Genomic DNA, 17,912 nt, shown 5'->3' with positions numbered 1-17,912 from the left:
CTCCCTAGGAATTGTGAGTTCCCCTACCAGGGCCTTCCCAGTCTTGAAGACAGAAATTGTGTGGGTCAATTTGTTCCCCGATGAAGGGACTAGCACCCTTGAGAGGGCTAGCTTCTCGAACCGTTACTGGCTAACTCCTTGGGGGAGATGGGGGTGGTTCATAAAGAGAGGCTGTAAACCTCTCAGGAGTACTGGTTCCCTCCCAGGGGTTCTTAGTGATCCAAAGGAATTCTTTCTAAGGACAGAATTTAAGACAGAATGACAGTGAAAAATTTAGGGGGCTGGATGGGCTTTTCCAGCACCCCACAAAGATCACTGTACTGCAGGGGTCCCCAGACTCTGGGATTTAATGCCTGATGATCTGAGGTGGAGCTGATGTAATGATACTGGGAATAAAGTGTCCAGTGAAGGTAATGCACATGAGTCATCCCATCCACCCCTACCCCCACCTCCATGCGTGGAATCATTGTCTTCCAGGAAACTGGTCCTTGGTGCTAAAAAGGTTGAGGACCGCTGCACTGGACTCATCAGTTCTGATTATTTGTGATGACAGCCTTGTCCACTGATCCAGCATGCCCCCATTTCCTTTTCCAGCAATCTTTGTCTTTAGTTCCATTCCAGGAACATCAAAAGAATTATAGAAATTTTAAATTGTCACTTTTCTGTACCTTAAGTTTGGTGACACTCTGGTAGGAAATCCGTGGAAGTTCTTTGGGAATAAACATGATCTTTGGACTTAATGTGAGTTGTTTTTCATGCTCACAGAACAGCATTCACTCTTTAAGTTCTTTTTCTTGATTCTGTACTTCACTACTTTTTAGACAGAAGTCTTTTTAAGAGTCTAATGAAAACTGTGCACCTTTTCCTCTGAAAATCATACATATAAACAACATTTTGCCTGGGCTCTGTCACCTTTTTTTAAAAAATGTAAGACTTAGAGACGTGACACTGATAGGAAAGCCAATACGAGAATTTATTAAATAGAATTTACCGAGTGCTTGCCACGTGCCAAACACAGCCCAAATGCTTTAGAAGCTTTATCCAGTGTAGTCCTCTAACAGCTCCACAAGGAGAACATAATTCTCTATCCCTTTACAGCCAGGAAACTGAAGCTCAGAGTGGGAAAGGTCATACACACCTGTGAACTAGGTTCAGCCTTGAACTGACTTTGCAAATCATCTCCCCCATCCTGGAGCTGTTTCCAGAAAGTGAAGGTGTTAGTCGCAGTTCATGTGGTACTCTTTGCAACCCTCTGGGCTGTAGCCTGCTAGGCTTCTCTGTCCATGGAGCTCTCCAGGCAAGGGTGCTGGAGTAGTCATTCTCCAACCCCAGGAGATCTTCCCGACCCAGGGATTGAGCTTCCAGAACCAGAGGCTGGACCCAGGTTTCCTGCGTTGCAGGCAGATTCTTTACTGTCTGAGCCATCAGGGAAGTCCTCAGGCTCTCTGGAATGCAGACCCAAAAGGAGGAGCTTGTCAAGCATCAGCAGAAGCTGAGAGACCGCAAAGGAACCCAGCTTCAGTCAAGAACTCCTGGATAAGACAACTCCAGAGGGCTGCTTCCGAGAGAAGCAGTGGAATATAAAAGCCCAAACGGTCCCGTTATGATTTTGCTGATAATTAGTCTTAGGAACGTAAATATGACCGTACCCTCAGGCAAGACTAGTCTTTCTTTAAAGCCAGTGCGTCCACTCTGTAATGAAATAATGCGTGGGTTACAAAGACATGCGTGATTATAATTAAGAGTCATGTCAACAGGATAAATCCCTTTGGGAGAATGCCTGAAAATAAGCAGAATCAGGGGACTGCTTTGTTTATTTCAGTTGTTACAGTTGATCAGATGGGGAATACTTTGTAACTTATTTAATGAGTAATCTGAGTTAAATCCATCAGTGGTCATAGATTAACTCAAGGATGACAAGTCTGCAGAAGTTGGCATTTATGTCACTTTTTATAATTAAATAGGTTATTGGACCCACCTCGTGGTATAACTTGCACACTGTAAAAGACAAAGTCATTGATCACCTGGTCAACTTTGAAGAAAAAAGTTTTTTTAATGTTGATAAATATGATAAAGATTGGATTCAAAGTCTGTTTTGTAAGAAGATGTCAGAAAACGCTTTCCTGAAAAATATTGTAACCATAAAAAGTGACCCCCTCTTCTCTCTTTCTGCCTGACAATCTGTGCCGGCCTCCATCATAATGTTTATTACACAGTACTATAAATATAAATCATAATTACCTTTGTTAGACCAGGAGAGCTTCTGAAAGCAGGGGATTGTGTCCTTGATCACGGTAGTAAGTTCAGAATCAAGTGCCTAGTAGGTTTGCAAAAATATTTGTTGAAAGAAAAAGGAAGGAGTGAGATAAAGTTTACATTAATGGAGACATTTTTCTGTTTACAGTTTGTTTTATTAAGTTTGTTACAACTCAAATGATTGATTTTAGGGTGTGGACTTGTTCCTCATACATGTCCTCATTACAGATAGACTATCTGGGTCTGTGTTATTGATAAAAGGATTGTAATTGTCAAAGTAATATATGGTACTTAATAAGGAATCTCCTTTGTTTATGAAAGTGTGGAAAGAGCGGTTAGAGGTCACAGTAGAAAGAAGGAAGTGTGCGTCAGATCTCTGCTAACACACACCATTCTTCCATTCTTTGTCTATACTCTGAGGCTTGTGAAGACACCTGAGCCCCAGACATTTGCCCTGACATTTCAGTAGATTAGCCTTGAAGTTACTGGCAATAACAGGTCTGTCCTAAAATATCAGACAATGTAAATTAGATACTAGCCTTGCCTAGTTGTAAATATGCATGGATGGTAAGATTGTATAGATAGCGAAATGAGGGTAGAATCTAAAATTCAAAGGTCTGAACTGAGACCTCAGCAGCATCACTTTCCGCCTGGGTCACCTGGGGAAGCCTCTCGATCTCCAGAGTCAATTCCTTATCTAGATATCGAGCATCATCTTACCGTACTATCTAGCTTCCCAAGTTTTGAGTATCAAATGAGAACATTTTTGTGAATGTACTTTTGAAACTTTAAAATGTAAATTATTAAGATATTATTTATTGGGGACAACACAATAAAAACATTAACAGCTTGGAAATTAAAATTTATGGACAAAAAGTGTGAAAGTCCAAGAATGTTTAGGACTCTGACTTATCTCCCCAAATGTGGTCTGTTTCTCCCCCAGGGACAGGATCCCTAAGCAGGTTGTTAGTCTTAATGTTTCTCTGTGGTGTGCAGGTCCCAGAAGGTAGTTCACTTAATATAAAGTTTATTCCTATGTACTGTCAATAATTACCTTGCAGTTCTGATCATAATAATGGCTGCTGTTTACTGAACACTTCCTAAGTGTCAGGCACTCGACATATTTTTGCATGGGAGATAATAACTATTCTCTTCCCTCAATTAGTGAAGTGAAGTTGCTCAGTCGTGTCCGACTCTTTGCAACCCCATGGACTGTAGCCCACCAGGCTCCTCCATCCATGGAATTTTCCAGGCAAGAGTACTGGAGTGGGTTGCCATTTCCTTCTCCAGGGGATCTTCCTGACTAAGGGATTAAACCCAGGTCTCCCACATTGAGGGCAGACACTTTACTGTCTGAGTCACCAGACTCGTTTAAAACTTTTCACTTTCCTCAGTGTCAGGCACTCTGCGTATATTCTCACATGAGATGATAACCGTTCTCTTCCTTCATCTCACTTCCCTGGTGGCTTAGATGGTAAAGCATCTGCCTACAGTGCGGGTTCAACCCCTGGGTTGGGAAGATCCCCTGGAGAAGGCAATGGCAACCCACTCCAGTATTCTTGCCTGGAAAATCCCATGGACAGAGGAGCCTGGTAGACTACAGTCCATGGGGTCACAAAGAGTCAGACAGGACTGAGCGACTTCGCTTTCCCTCACTTTACTAATAAGAAAATTTAGCAGTAGAATGGAACTCTTAACAGCAAAACCCCAAGCTTTTAGCCACTGCTTAGCTACTCAACCTCAGCTGAAGAATTGGGAACCTTAAGAGCTAGTTCCCTTACGTTTCTGTTTTCCATTTTTTAATTAAAATGATGTTGCCCTCCAAAGACTTTTATGAGAAAAACTCAATTATAGGTTCTTTAAAGGGCTTCCCTTGTGGCTCAGCTGGTAAAGAATCCGCCTGCACTGCGGGAGACCTGGATTCGATCCCTGGGTTGAGAAGATCCCCTGAGGAAGGTAAAGGCTACCCACTCCAGTATTCTGGCCTGGAGAATTTCATGGGCTGTATAGTCCATGGGATCGCAAAGAGTCTGAGCGACTTTCACTTTTCACATTCACTTAAGATGTCTAGGGCTTCTTCCCTCGTGACTCAGACAGTAAAGAATCTGCCTGCAATGCAGGAGACTCAGGATCGATCCCTGGGCTGGGAAGATCTCCTGGAAAAGAGAATGGCTATCCACTCCAGTATTCTTGCCTGGAGAATCCCATGGACAGAGAAACCTGGCGGGCTGCAGTCCATGGAGTCACAGAGTCAAACACAACTGAGTAACTAACACTTAAGACATCCAATTGAAAGCACTGGGGAGGGGGGTGGGCGGGGACTGAAGAAGTAAAAGGGTTTTGTTTTATTTAATATATTTCAGGGTCAGTCTAAATTTAATAAAGAACATCAGTCTTTCCAGACGTGGGTCATATTCAATCCATACTTTCCCTGAATTCTCTAACCTCATGGGTGTAAAGGGCTGATTTTAAAGAGAAAAGGAAAGAAAACATTTGGAGAAAGCAGTGTGACCACCGCTTTGGGACAGAGGATGATTCTGAATTGTGTGTGTGTGTGGTGGTGGTTTTTTTTTTTTAAATAACACTGGTTTATAATGTCTAAGTTTAATGAGTAAAACAACATTGTATTTCTACTTCTAACTACCTCTCCTATTACCTGCTCACAGCCAAAAATTGATGAACTGTATTTTGGGATCCTATATATGGACATGTAACTTCCATTTATCTTCTCTGATAGTCCGCCTTTTCTTCTCTTCCCCGCAGAACAGCAGGATCTGGGAATTCCCTGGAGGTCCAGTCATTAGGACTCCTTGCTCTTAAGTGTTCAAGGGCCCAGGTTCAGTTCCTGGTCAGGGAACTAAGATCCCACAAGCTGCATGGCACAGCCAAAAAAAAACAAAACAAAACAAAAAACCCGAAACAGTAGAATCACTCAACTCATTCAACAGCTATTTACTTAATAAATGCTTGAGCACTTGCTGTACACTAGGTATCCTGCGTGACAGCTCACTCACTCTTCACGCTGACCCTCTGAGGAGGTGCTCTTTTTAGCCCTCTCTTTAGATGATTAGACGAAAGCACAAAGTTAGACACTTGCAGAGAACACACAGCTGATAAGTAGCAAAGCCAGCTCTGAAGCTGTGGTGCTGCACTGTTGCAACAAGGCCAGACATCCGGAAAAGACAGACACTGAGTGAGGTAGTTACAGATACGATAAATGGTATTTAGAGATGGTGAAGTGCTATAGACTGGCGGGGGCGGGGGGGGGGGGTCCTTCTAAAGAAGCAGGTGTTCAAATTTGAAATTACTGATGATACTCGCACCTATTCTTTCTCCTCTTTTATGGCCAGAAATAGTCAAATGAAGAAAAGCTGCAGAAAATCCTCAAGATGCTTGGGAAATAAAATACTTACACTTACTTAATTTCTGTATGCTTTTTGAGCTAAGCACAGCATTCCCTTTCTTTCTTTCTTTTTTTTTTTAATTGAAAATGTTCCTTAAAAGGACTAGTCTATCTCCTTCCTTCTCACGGTAAACACATTTTAAGTTTTCTAGTTCAGGTCGCGTAATGCTTCATCAGTACTAGCTGTTTGAGTCTAGGATGTGCAGGTTTATAACAGGGAGGGAAGTCAGTCTTTGGCCCTGGTTTTTAACCTGATACCACCTGGCCTGTAGCCAGTCCGGCCCAGAGAATAATTTCTTCCCTAGAGGTTTAAGGATAAGGGCATTCAGAGAACCATCTACCATGCCTAATTAAAATAATCATTTGAAAGATGGATTATAGCATGCTCTTGTTTGCTTTCAAAGCTTCTGCCCAGTTAATTGCAAGTTGTGGTCATCAGTCAAGTAAATGCCATCATTTTTTCAGCATGTATCTGTCGATGTCCTGCTGTGTGCCAGCCTCTGCCTCTCTCCCCCCTCTCTACCTGTTGTCGTCTTTCTCTCTATAGGGTGCTACCCTCACTTCGGTTGTTTCTCTTCCTTTCTCCATTTTTCTTATTTACCTTTTCTTCTATTGTTTCCTTCCCTTCTGTGTCTCCTAAAATCCCAGTTGATTGAAAAACAGTTATATAAAATTTTGATTAATTGAAGACGTACTTGCATTCACATATTTTATCTGCCTTTTGCTTGTTTCCACCTTGAGTTCTTATTTAGCAGATCTTTCAAAGACCCTGTTTCAAAACAACATAAGGGAAGAGAAACTGGGACTGTGGAAAATATAGCCTTATTTGAAAAGTTGGAAGAAAGAGCCAGTGTCTATGATTCCCTCTTCCTCAAATAGATGAATATGATGTGGAACAGGAATGGGTCTTATGGCCCATGGACCAAATCTGGCTGACCGCCTGCTTTTGTCAGCCCCCCAAGCTGAGGATAGTTTTTATACTTATACATTTTTTAAAATAGAGGAAGATCTGAAAGCGATATGGAGCTCAGATTCCAGTGCTCACAAGTCAGCTTGCCTGGGACGCAGCCGCCGTCTTCAGTGTGTGTAGTCTGCGGCGGCTTTTGCGTAGTAGCCAGTGGTTGTAACAGACTTTACGGTCAATAAAGCCTTGTGTCTATTCTCTGGCCGTTTACAGGAAGAGTTTGCCACACCTTGACTTTGAATCTCCAGTGAGGCCAAAAAAGAACACCTGTATGCTGAATAAATATGCTTTTAAGAAAAACTCAAAAAATCCCAAGACCTTTCATTTTGACCTACTGTTACCCCTTAAAACTTGCTGTTAGAACCAGATAACATGTTTTTGAGACTAAATTAGCCAGGCTATCTTTCATGACCCAAGCAACACTGTTCTTGGCAATTTCTGGTATGAAGTATTTCAGCTGCATTCTGGGAAGGAGGAAGGAAAACATCACGCTTTCCGTGTTCTCTCTCTCTCTCTCTCTCTCTCTCTCTCTCTCTCTCTCTCTCTCTCTCTTTTAGTCGCTAAGTCATGTCCGACTCTTGCAACCCCATGGACTGGAGCCTGCCAGGCTCCTCTGTCCCTGGGATTCTCCAGGCAAGAATACTGGAGTGGGGTGCCATTGCCTTCTCCAGCTTTCAGTGTTGGTATTTTAATATTCGCGGCCACACCGCTTCTTCCTGTGTGAGTACTATGTATGACTTTGTCAGATTTTCAGATACACCAGAAGGTACTTGCTTGAAGAGGAAATCCAGTATCTTTTGAACTTTAGAGCAGAGTCACAATAGTAAACAGAATTGATCATTTCACATAATTTCTAGTGGCGACAAATTCAATCAGCCTTAAGGAAATCGGCTGATGTGGGATCATGGTCAACGCGCAGTGCTCTGATGCTGTGCAGCTCAGGGCCTTGGAAAGGCTGTTTTGCTGCTTGTCTGGAAGCCAACCCAACACCAACGACTCTGCAAGTCGGTTTTGTTCTTTTTTTTTTTTCCCTCATTTGTTTCATGGTTTTGTTTTGTTTTTTTCTTTTGTCTCTTCCCAAAAAAAGTCTTTTTCTTTAGTAATTTGGTACTCTGAGAGGAATATTTTATACCTACTTTACAGATTTTTATAAATATGAGAAATACTGTATATAAGAATTTAGCTTGTGGCTGACATGTAATAGGCAGTCAATAAGTGGTTATTATTAGTATTCATAAAAGATACCTCCAGAATGAGAGAAATTTAAGAATTGTGTAATTTCATCTTTTCAGCAAAATTAGTTTACACAATGAGGATGTATAGAAGCTTTACTACAAGTATCTTCAAAACAACTGAGTTTCTAGTGGAGAAAACTGGACACAACCTAAATGTTCATCATATGAAACAATGGAATAGTGTAGTAATAAAATAATAAAGGATACTAATAAAGGATAATAAAGGATAAATAATAATAAAGGATATTTCATAATATCCTTTAATAAGAAAGGATACTAAAGGATATTAATAACAATATAGTATATTAATAATAATGAAAGATATTTCCTGATATGAAAAGATGTCCACAGTATAGAGGAGGAAAACAGATTTTAAATTATTACATATACAACTATATAATTTTGGGGAAAAAGGGCAAAAATTTACAGGACATATATATAGCAAGGCAGAAAATAATCACCATCTAGAGATAATGAAAATATACATCACTTTTTCCTTCCTCTAGTCTGAACTATAAGTTTAATATAGTGACAATACCTTGCTTTTAAAATAAAGAAAGTAAGATTCTTTTTAAATGTGTGCGAGTTTCTTGGAAGAAAGCCCAATTGGAATGCTCAATAAAAAAATGTTAATGTATGGGCTTATATCTATTTTCAGAACCTTGCTTGGTCAAAAATTTATTCTAACACAGTTTTCAGGAAAGAGTTTGATAGTAAAAGAAAAAAAAAATACTCTAAACCAGGGCGAAGTAGTGTTTACAACCAGTTATCCTGGGGTCCCTGACGTTTACGATTGTTCCTACCCAGCAATATCAACAGGTATATCAACGAAGATATCTCAGAAATACCTGTTACTCGTTATTTGTCTTTTAACCTCATAAAGGTAGAAGGCAGGATCCAGACCTCAAGGTAATGAATGGGAATCTTGGAGGAAATGAATTTCCTACAATTTGGGGGGAGTAACTGAGGATTTCTTTTCCCCTTGACTAGTAGTAACTGTAGATGAGTAAGGGTTCAATTACAGCCTGGTGGAGTTTAAACCTTACCTTTCTAAGGAATGTGATTTTATGCATCTTTTAAAGCTATAACCAGGTGAGGAAGGGTTTCAGGGTGAAACAGTGCTGATTCACCAGTGTGTATGCTCAGATTATTTCTAGCTGAGGTTTCGAAAAGTGAAAGACCAAGCCCAGTTTTCTGAAAATCCACTTAATTTCTTCTTCCTCTTGATTGGCAGTCAAATCCCCTGTACTCATCTGGTATTAATAATTCATTCATAAATGAGCTTCTTGAGGGTCTTTGACTCTCCAGGCCTAGCCAGTCAGGCACAAAGTGAGGGGAAAATTGAGTAGTTTCAGAGGTTTTTATCAAGAAGGGAAAAGGTACCTGCTGCTAAGTGCTGCTAAGTCGCTTCAGTCATGTCCGACTCTGTGCGACCCCATAGATGGCAGCCCACCAGGCTCCCCCATCCCTGAGATTCTCCAGGCAAGAACACTGGAGTGGGTTGCCATTTCCTCCTCCAATGCATGAAAGTGAAAGTGAAGTCACTCAGTTGTGTCCAACTCTTCACGACCCCATGGACTGCAGGCTACCAGGCTCCTCCGTCCATGGGATTTTCCAGGCAAGAGTACTGGAGTGGGGTGCCATCGCCTTCTCCGATTTTTTCCCCATTATTTGTGGTGGAAATTGAACACTTGAATAAAATAGGAGTTCAGTTCAGTCACTCAGTCGTGTCCAACTCTTTGCAACCCCATAAATCGCAGCACACCAGGCCTCCCTGTCCATCATCATCTCCCGGAGTTCACTTAGACTCACGGCCATCGAGTCTGTGATGCCGTCCAGCCATCTCATCCTCTGTCGTCCCCTTCTCCTACCCCCAATCCCTCCCAGCATCAGAGTCTTTTCCAATGAGTCAACTCTTCTCATGAGGTGGCCAAAGTACTGGAGTTTCAGCTTTAGCATCATTCCTTCCAAAGAAATCCCAGGGTTGATCTCCTTCAGAATGGACTGATTGGATCTCCTTGCAGTCCAAGGGACTCTCAAGAGTCTTCTCCAACACCACAGTTCAAACGCATCAATTCTTCGGCGCTCAGCCTTCTTCACAGTCCAACTCTCACATCCATACATGACCACAGGAAAAACCATAGCCTTGACTAGACGGACTGCCAGGGTCCAGCCCCGGTGGATCCAGGGTGATTTGAAGGTGGGGGGACGGCGTGTCTTTGGAAAAATACATATTTAATTACAGATATATAGAGAGATTAGAGAAGGAAGATTAGTGGAGAAAAGAGGCTGAATCCAGATGGGAATTCAGCCAGAAAAACGGGAGCAAGAAAGAAGCGACATGGGGGAATCAGTCTTTCCAGAAACTGATCCCATTTTCTTTATTTTTAGGTTTGCTTATATACCTTTTGTTACACATAGGGATGAATACAGAGTCACTCGGGGGTCAGCAGTGCCGACCTTTATCAAAATCAGGTGCTTCACATAAATGTAAAAAAAGGTCTTAGGAATATTACATCACCTTCTGGCCATGAGTGAGACCTGCTGACATTTTATGATCCTTTCTTCCTAATAACCAAAAAACTTATTTCTTCCAAGGGTGTTTTTTCTTAAAGCAGGCACCACCCTCCAAATAAAGTTACATTCCTATAGGGTGAGGGTGTAGTGAGTTGCAATCAAGAAAGGAATTTATTTAACCCAAGGTTAACATGATTAATCTTAAAGGTTAATACTTATTTCTCCTATATGCTAGTTATATTCATTATAAGGGCAGGGAACATGGAGATTTAGCAGCAAACATCAGCCCAACAAATGAAAATCCTTTCACCAATGTTCCCCTTAAGATCTATTTAGTCTTAAGATATGATAAAGTTACATTTTTACATAGCAAGGACACAGTAATTTATAACAAAGTACAGTGATCTATTACAAAAGAGAAAATCCATTAACTCAAAAAGTCTAGTATTGCTAACCTTAAAAACTACTAGATTTCCTTTTCCATAGTCCAAATACATTGATTAATATATTCCCAGGTGCCTAAGGATATGGAGGCCTGGCGGCAATCATTGACTCAACAAGAAGAAAAAGCCCTATGCTAATTAAGACTCTCAAAATACTCCGAAACTCTCTGTGCTGTTTATGGTTGAGAGGTAGTAAACAATCCTGTGGCAGCAGTATGGATAATCCTGTCACACAAGCTAGTCTGTCAGCAGAGAGGTTTGACCTGAGACACCCTTGTCCCACCCAGGGTAGGGAATTAGCAGCAATTATTGACACAACAATTGAAAAACCCTTCACCAATATAATACCTAACCAACCCACTATACTAATAATTTCTAACTCCCCAAAAGAATTTGCCTTTAGTAAGTCTAAAACATCTCGTGCCTCTCAGGATGGGAGGCTGTAAACAATCACATGTGGCCGGACGAACCTATACAGGCGGGCTAGATAACCTTCAGAGGAGTCCGTAAGCTGAAACACTCTTGTCACGCCCAGGAATTTTTATTGCCTTGGAGCTGCACGTTTACTCCTTCTCCGAGAGAAATGGTTATGGGGGAGAGGCCCCCGTAAAGTCAGAGGTGTAGGTGAGAGCATAAAACAGACTCTGGTTTTGGGGTTAGATGCTCGGGAACAGGGGGATTCCTGAGGCTTGATCACGGCTTTGCGTATGCCAAGCCTCCTTCCTCATGACCTTTGCCATGGGCGGAGTTCCTCACACTGGCCCCCGGCAACAGACCTTAGTCGTCAAAGTAATGTCTCTGCTTTTGAATATACCATCTAGGTTGGTCATAACTTTTCTTCCAAGGAGTAAGCGTCTTTTAATTTCATGGCTGCAGTCACTGTCTGCAGTGATTTTGGAGCCCCAAAAAATAAAGTCTGACACTGTTTCTACTGTTTCCCCATCTATTTCCCATGAAGTGATGGGACCGGATGCCATGATCTTCGTTTTCTGAATGTTGAGCTTTAAGCCAGCTTTTTCGCTCTCCTCTTTCACTTTCATCAAGAGGCTTTTTAGCTCCTCTTCACTTTCTGCCATAAGGGTGGTGTCATCTGCATATCTGAGGTTATTGATATTTCTCCCGGCAATAAAATAGGAGAGTGACAGAAAACTCATCTGTGTTTATTGAGCACTGCCTCAATCCTGGGAGGCCAGTCTGATTATTTCAAGACACAAAGGTTCAGAGAGGTAAAGATCATACAAGTAAGAAGTCACAGAGTTGAAACTAGAAATTCATCTTACAAGGGATATAAATGTACAAAGAAATTATACATCCAGCAGGTAAGCTAAGAAGTATTTTATATCCTCTCTCTGGGAGATAACTGTGCTAGGCATTGAAAATATAAGCATAAAAAAGAAACAGCCCTGCCTTCAGGGAGTTTATCGTCTAGGATGTTGAGGACACGGAGCTTTGGCTGGAGTAAGGGAGTCTTGGAGCCGTGTTTGAGAAAGTACCAGACGCTGTCAGATAAGTTTTTGTGGCCCATCTATTCCTTGTTTGGAATTCCTTTCACTTTGGAAACCTAGGCTTGAGCCTGGAAATGAGCCTTGAGACTGTCTTTTGCTATAAATAGGCACAACTGGAATTAAGAGGACTTTCTCTGTAAGGATATCAGATTTCATTCTCAGAACTCCTACCATGCTTTTCCAGTTTAGAGTTTGTCTTGAGGAAGTGCTCCAAACACAACAGCTTCTTTAATAAGGATTTTTAAATTATTATTATTCAGAGGCAAAAGGTCAAAGAGTGAGTTGATTTATAACATGGGCTTCGGAGTGAGATGACCTATATTTGAAGCCCAAGTCCTCCATTGTGTGTGACCTCAGGAAAAATGTTTCTTTGGTGACTTCATTGGTATGGTAAAGTGGAATTAAAAACACCTAGCTTCCCAGGGACTTTGTACCGAGTAAATGAGATCTGTGTCTAAAGTAATTCAACGTAGCGCAGGAAGTATAACAAGCTGCCTAAAAAGGCTGCTGTGATTCGTACCTGTTATGACAGAGCCTGACCGGACTCCTCTCCACAAGTGGCATGTGGCCTTGCTTGAAATTTCTCACTGAATGCGTCCATGCCCCTCGAAGAGATAACTTAGAAGCCTCCAGGGTTAACTTAGATCACTTGTAGAACATTTACCTCACACTATGACACGGGATCAGAAAACTGCAAAGTCACGTATAACCAAAGGACTCATGTAGAGACTTGCCTGGCCTTCTTATGACTCCACGCTTCCACTGCAGCAGGCACGGGCTTGATCCCTGGTTGGGAAGATCCCACATGGCATGGTCCAGACCAGACCAGAGTACTGCTGTGTATTTCTCATCCTTCATCTCAGGTTGTGGAGCACTTGACCTGGGTGCTCATGTGTGTCTTTCTTTTCTCTGGGCTCCCAGCCATCATCTGCTGCCTTGTTGGCCTCCTGTTTATTCGGAACCTCTTCTCACTGCCATCTAAATCGCTCCTCTGATCTAAGGAATCACCCATGCCTGGCCTACCTCTTCCTCTCTGGCCCCCTCCCTCCCTCTCATCATTAAAACGGCTCCTGGAAAGACCAGCCTTCCATGCTTGAAAAGAACAGGGATCTATCCCTGAGCCTATTCAGGCCCTCTGTCCCCCACAAAAAGGAAAGCAAGAACCAGGAAGACCTCAGATACAGAGAGTAGGGAGCAGCTCAGGAAGAGAAGGGGGATTTCCAGGATGGCAGTGAGAGGCAAGCAGAGGGAGAACGAGAATCAGAGCAGACGCGGCTCCGAGCTGCTTCCTCAGCAGGTGGAATGGGTGGAATACCTGAGCCTGCGGAAAGGAGGTGTAGACAGCTGAAGAAAGTTGAATCGTTAAGTACACCGAAAACTAAGCGAGAGAAAAAGAGGACAGTGACTCCAGGAAAAAAAAAATCAGTAAATTGTATGCGTGAAGAACAACTTAGGCCTCACCGCATGGCTTAGCTCTAAATCATATTTGCATATTTGTGAAATATAAAATTTGATATTTTTATGCAATCCCAAGGATAGGTGTCTTTATGTGGTGGGGGAGGGGTAGGAAGTCAATAGATGAAGCTTAAAACTGTAAAAGCAATAACAAAACTAGTGTGTTCTTTAGAAACAGGTAAGTCGTATACCACAACACACAGCTGCAAGAGCACTTGCCTTGGAAGAAATCGGAAGAGGTGAGCAGAGCACTGCCCTCTTTTGCACTCATCTTGTGGAACTATTTGACTTTTTAAACTTTGTGCAAGGGTAATTGATAAAAATTCCTTGACCCCTTGTAGCTCAATTGGTGAAAAATCTGCCTGCAATGCAGGAGACCCGGGTTTGATTCCTGGGTTGGGAAGATCCCCTAGAGAAGTAAATGGCAAACCATTCCAGTATTCTTGCCTGGAGAATCCCATGGACAGAGGAGCCTGGTGGGCTACAGTCCATGGGGTTGCAAGAGTTGGACGTGACTTGGCAACTAAAGCACAAATGTGTAGCAGCAGAGCCCGAAAAGGAAGCTGAAAGAGCAATACCTAGAAGAGGGGGAAGCAGGTTGCAAATGTTATTTATTTACTTTGAAAAACATGCATGCACAAAAAGGGCTTGGAAGAATGTTTATCATCTTGGAATCGAGCGATTTCTCCCTCCTTTTCTGTACTTTTCTAAACTATTTGGAGTGGGACGTGTATTAATACTAGGAGTGGGACATGTATTGATATTATCTTTGTGATCAGACAAAAAGCTATTTCAGGAAATTCCCTTGTGGACCAGTGGTTAGGACTCTGCACTTTCACTGCCAAGGGCATGGGTTCAATCCCTGATCAAGGAACTAAGATCCCACAAGCCACACTGCACAGCCAAAAAAAGAAAACCCAATTTCATGTTACAGAAAAGGTAAACTTAGGAATGTGGGAGGAAAACCATGTACAGAGATGTTCATTATAGCATTTTCATAATAGTGAGAAGGCAATGGCACCCCACTCCAGTACTCTTGCCTGGAAAATCCCGTGGATGGAGGAGCTTGGTAGGCTGCAGTCCATGGGGTTGCTAAGAGTCGGACACGACTGAGCGACTTCACTTTCACTTTTCACTTTCATGCGTTGGAGAAGGACATGGCAACCCACTCCAGTGTTCTTGCCTGGAGAATCCCAGGGACGGCGGAGCCTGGTGGGCTGCCGTCTGTGGGGTCGCACAGAGTCGGACACGACTGAAGCGACTTAGCAGCAGCAGCAGCAGCAAGAAATCAGAACCAACGTGGGTGATAAACTGTACGTATAGCTAGTGAGATGTTTTACAGGCGTTTTAAATAGAGGACCTAAGTGAGCTTGAACAAGTATATCATATGATTTTCACCTTTAATTATGCTGTACCCTCAGCTTAAATGCCTTTTATCCTCCTTCCCCTTGTCACTGGTGTTCCCTTAACCATCACGTCCTGCAAGTAGCCCCTCTAACAACTGCCGCCGCTGCCTACCCACCCCACTCTGGTTTCACCTCCAGCCCAGCCGTATGGTGTGAGTTGCTCCTATTCTTCTGTTTTCAAAATGTTCTGAAGAGATACTGCATCTATACTTAGCGCTTAGTGTTGTAATGATTTTGCCACTAAACTTAACCTTCTTGGTAGTTGGTCTGGATCTTAAAAGGTTCATCACTTCGGCACACAGTAAAGATTAGGGGGAGTAGCATTTGCACGGCACGGTTTTTACGTGGATTCGATGGGAAAGTTCATGTAAACGACCGACATTCAGTGAATGGCAAGGATGAAGATGGGGCGGCGGGGGGGGGGGGGGGATCATGCTAAGAACAGTGATAAGAACTGTATGTTTTTTTATTTTCACAGATAGCCCCAGTGCAGGCCTCGGTGTTTGTGGATGGATTTTGGTGGCAATATCATTCTTGTTCACGGTTATAACTTTCCCAATGTCAATATGGATGTGCATAAAGGTAAAAAAGGTTTCATTCACATCTGGAAAGGGGCCAACTCATAAGTACATAAGCCCATGAAGGGGGTGTGTGTGTGTAAGAGAAACCATACTGACCTATAATTCTTTTCCCTTCATCTCTTGAAAAATTACTCTAGCCACCTATTACGATGGAATTCTAAGACTGCTTTTCAGGGACTTCCCTGGTGATCCAGTGGTGAAGACGCCACCTTTCAATGCACTGGGGTGTGGGTTTGACCTCTGGTCAGAGAACTAAGGTCCCACCATGCCTTGGGGTGTGGCAAAAAAATTAAAAAAATTTTTTCTTAAACAGACTTCTTTTCAGCCCCTATCCAGTCAGTCCTTCCTGTGGGTTAAAGTAAGGATCACCATCTAAAGCTTTCTGGAATCAGGGATGCAGGACAGTCCTGTGAGAAAAGCCCTGCAGTGTCAGGATTCTGAGGTGTGACTGCAGGCGCTGCTGTTTACTGTGTGACCTCTGCTGAAGTTCCTCACCTGTCAGATGGGAGGAAATGGCAACGTCTGTCTTACAGGGCTGTTGTGAGGATTAAATGAACTACGTACTTAGCAGGGCACCTGGCACGTGGTTATTGTCCCACCTATGCTGGTTATTTCTTCTCTAAAGTTATTCAGTTCAGTTAAGTTCAGCCACTCAGTCGTGTCTGACTCTGCAACCCCATGGACTGCAGCACGCCAGGCCTCCCTGTCCATCACCAACTCCTGAAGTTTACCCAAACCCATGTCCATCAAGTCGGTGATGCCGTCCAACCATCTCATCCACTGTCGTCCCCTTCTCCTGCCCTCAATCTTTCCCAGCATCAGGGTCTTTTCAAATGAGTCAGCTCTTCATATCAAGTGGCCAAAGTATTAGAGTTTCAGCTTCAACATCAGTCCCTCCAGTGAACACTCAGGACTGAGTTCCTTCAGAATGGACTGGTTGGATCTCCTTGCAGTCCAAGGGACTCTCAAGAGTCTTCTCCAACACCACAGTTCAAATGCATCAATTCTTTGGTGCTCAGCTTTCTTTATAGTCCAATTCTCACATCCATACATGACCACTGGAAAAACCGTAGCTTTGACTAGATGACTTTGTTGGCAAAGTATGTCTCTGCTTTTGAATATGCTATCTAGGTTGATCATAACTTTCCTTCCAAGAAGTAAGCGTCTTTTAATTTCATGGCTGCAGTCACCATCTGCAGCGATTTTGGAGCCCAAGAAAATAAAGTTTGCCTCTGTTTGCACCGTTTCCCCATCTATTTGCCATGAAGTTATTAATACTGTGATAAATGACAGTCACTTACATATTGCTAAAAAGATAAAATATGCTCTAAGAATTTTCAGATTAGTCACTATTATAGTTTAAGGAACCAGAAGACAAACTATGAGGATGTTAACTTTTCTCCCCCTGTGTTGACGATTCATGAGCAATTGAATAATAATGTAAACAGCTGAGGAGTGGAGTTGTGAATTTGCTTTTGTATACTCTTTCTATACTCTCCAGATTTTACACAGTGAGTATCTACTGCCTTTGTAATCCACAAAGAAAGTAATTCTCGGCTATTCTGGGAGGGGTCATCAAGCATGAACGTGTTGCCCGTAGCTGTTATCTGGTGCTATAAGCAGCTCTCCTGTTCAGAGGAGAGATGTATATGTAACATTTCAGAAGCTATGCCTGTAACTACTCGTACTCCTCATGTTAAGTTAGGATTTGTGTTTTTAATCTAGATCATAAAAGAATACGAAAGAGCCATCATCTTTAGACTGGGTCGCATCTTACAAGGAGGAGCCAAAGGGCCTGGTGAGTGCTTGCACCGTTAGTCTGGAAAGCAAAATTCATCCTTTCACTGATGTGATTTTCTTCATGAAGGTCTCTGTTGACTTAGAAGACTTCTCACAGCAGAATTTGTGCAACAATAGCAGTACAGCCTACCAGAAATTACCCTTTCCTTCCCGCCTCTCCCCTCCCCTTCCTATTTGAGTTGATAAGATTATCTTTAGGCCAGAAATAGCTGCAGCTATCGAAATTTGAGCGTGAGAATCCCTACTGAAATAAATGGCTTCCAGTCATTATTTTCGGCAAACTTCAGTTAAGCTCCCACTGAGTTCCAGGCTCTGAGAATTCAAGGGACACGGAAACAGAGTCCCTG

At 42.5% G+C, this 17,912-nt stretch overlaps 1 protein-coding gene across 1 annotated transcript in view; it reads left to right on the top strand.

Moving 5' to 3' along the window:
* STOM (stomatin) overlaps positions 1–17,912 on the top strand; it is a 34,512-nt gene that overhangs the window by 899 nt on the left and 15,701 nt on the right. Inside the window, exons 2-3 of the mRNA XM_005684367.3 lie at positions 15,663–15,766; positions 17,491–17,563. Coding sequence (XP_005684424.1) covers positions 15,663–15,766; positions 17,491–17,563 — 177 coding nt within the window. The remainder of the gene's footprint in view (positions 1–15,662; positions 15,767–17,490; positions 17,564–17,912) is intronic.

Source organism: Capra hircus, chromosome 8 (genome assembly GCF_001704415.2).
Source record: "Capra hircus breed San Clemente chromosome 8, ASM170441v1, whole genome shotgun sequence".
Classification (NCBI taxonomy): Eukaryota; Metazoa; Chordata; class Mammalia; order Artiodactyla; family Bovidae; genus Capra; species Capra hircus.
This window is presented reverse-complemented; position numbering and strand designations above follow the sequence as displayed.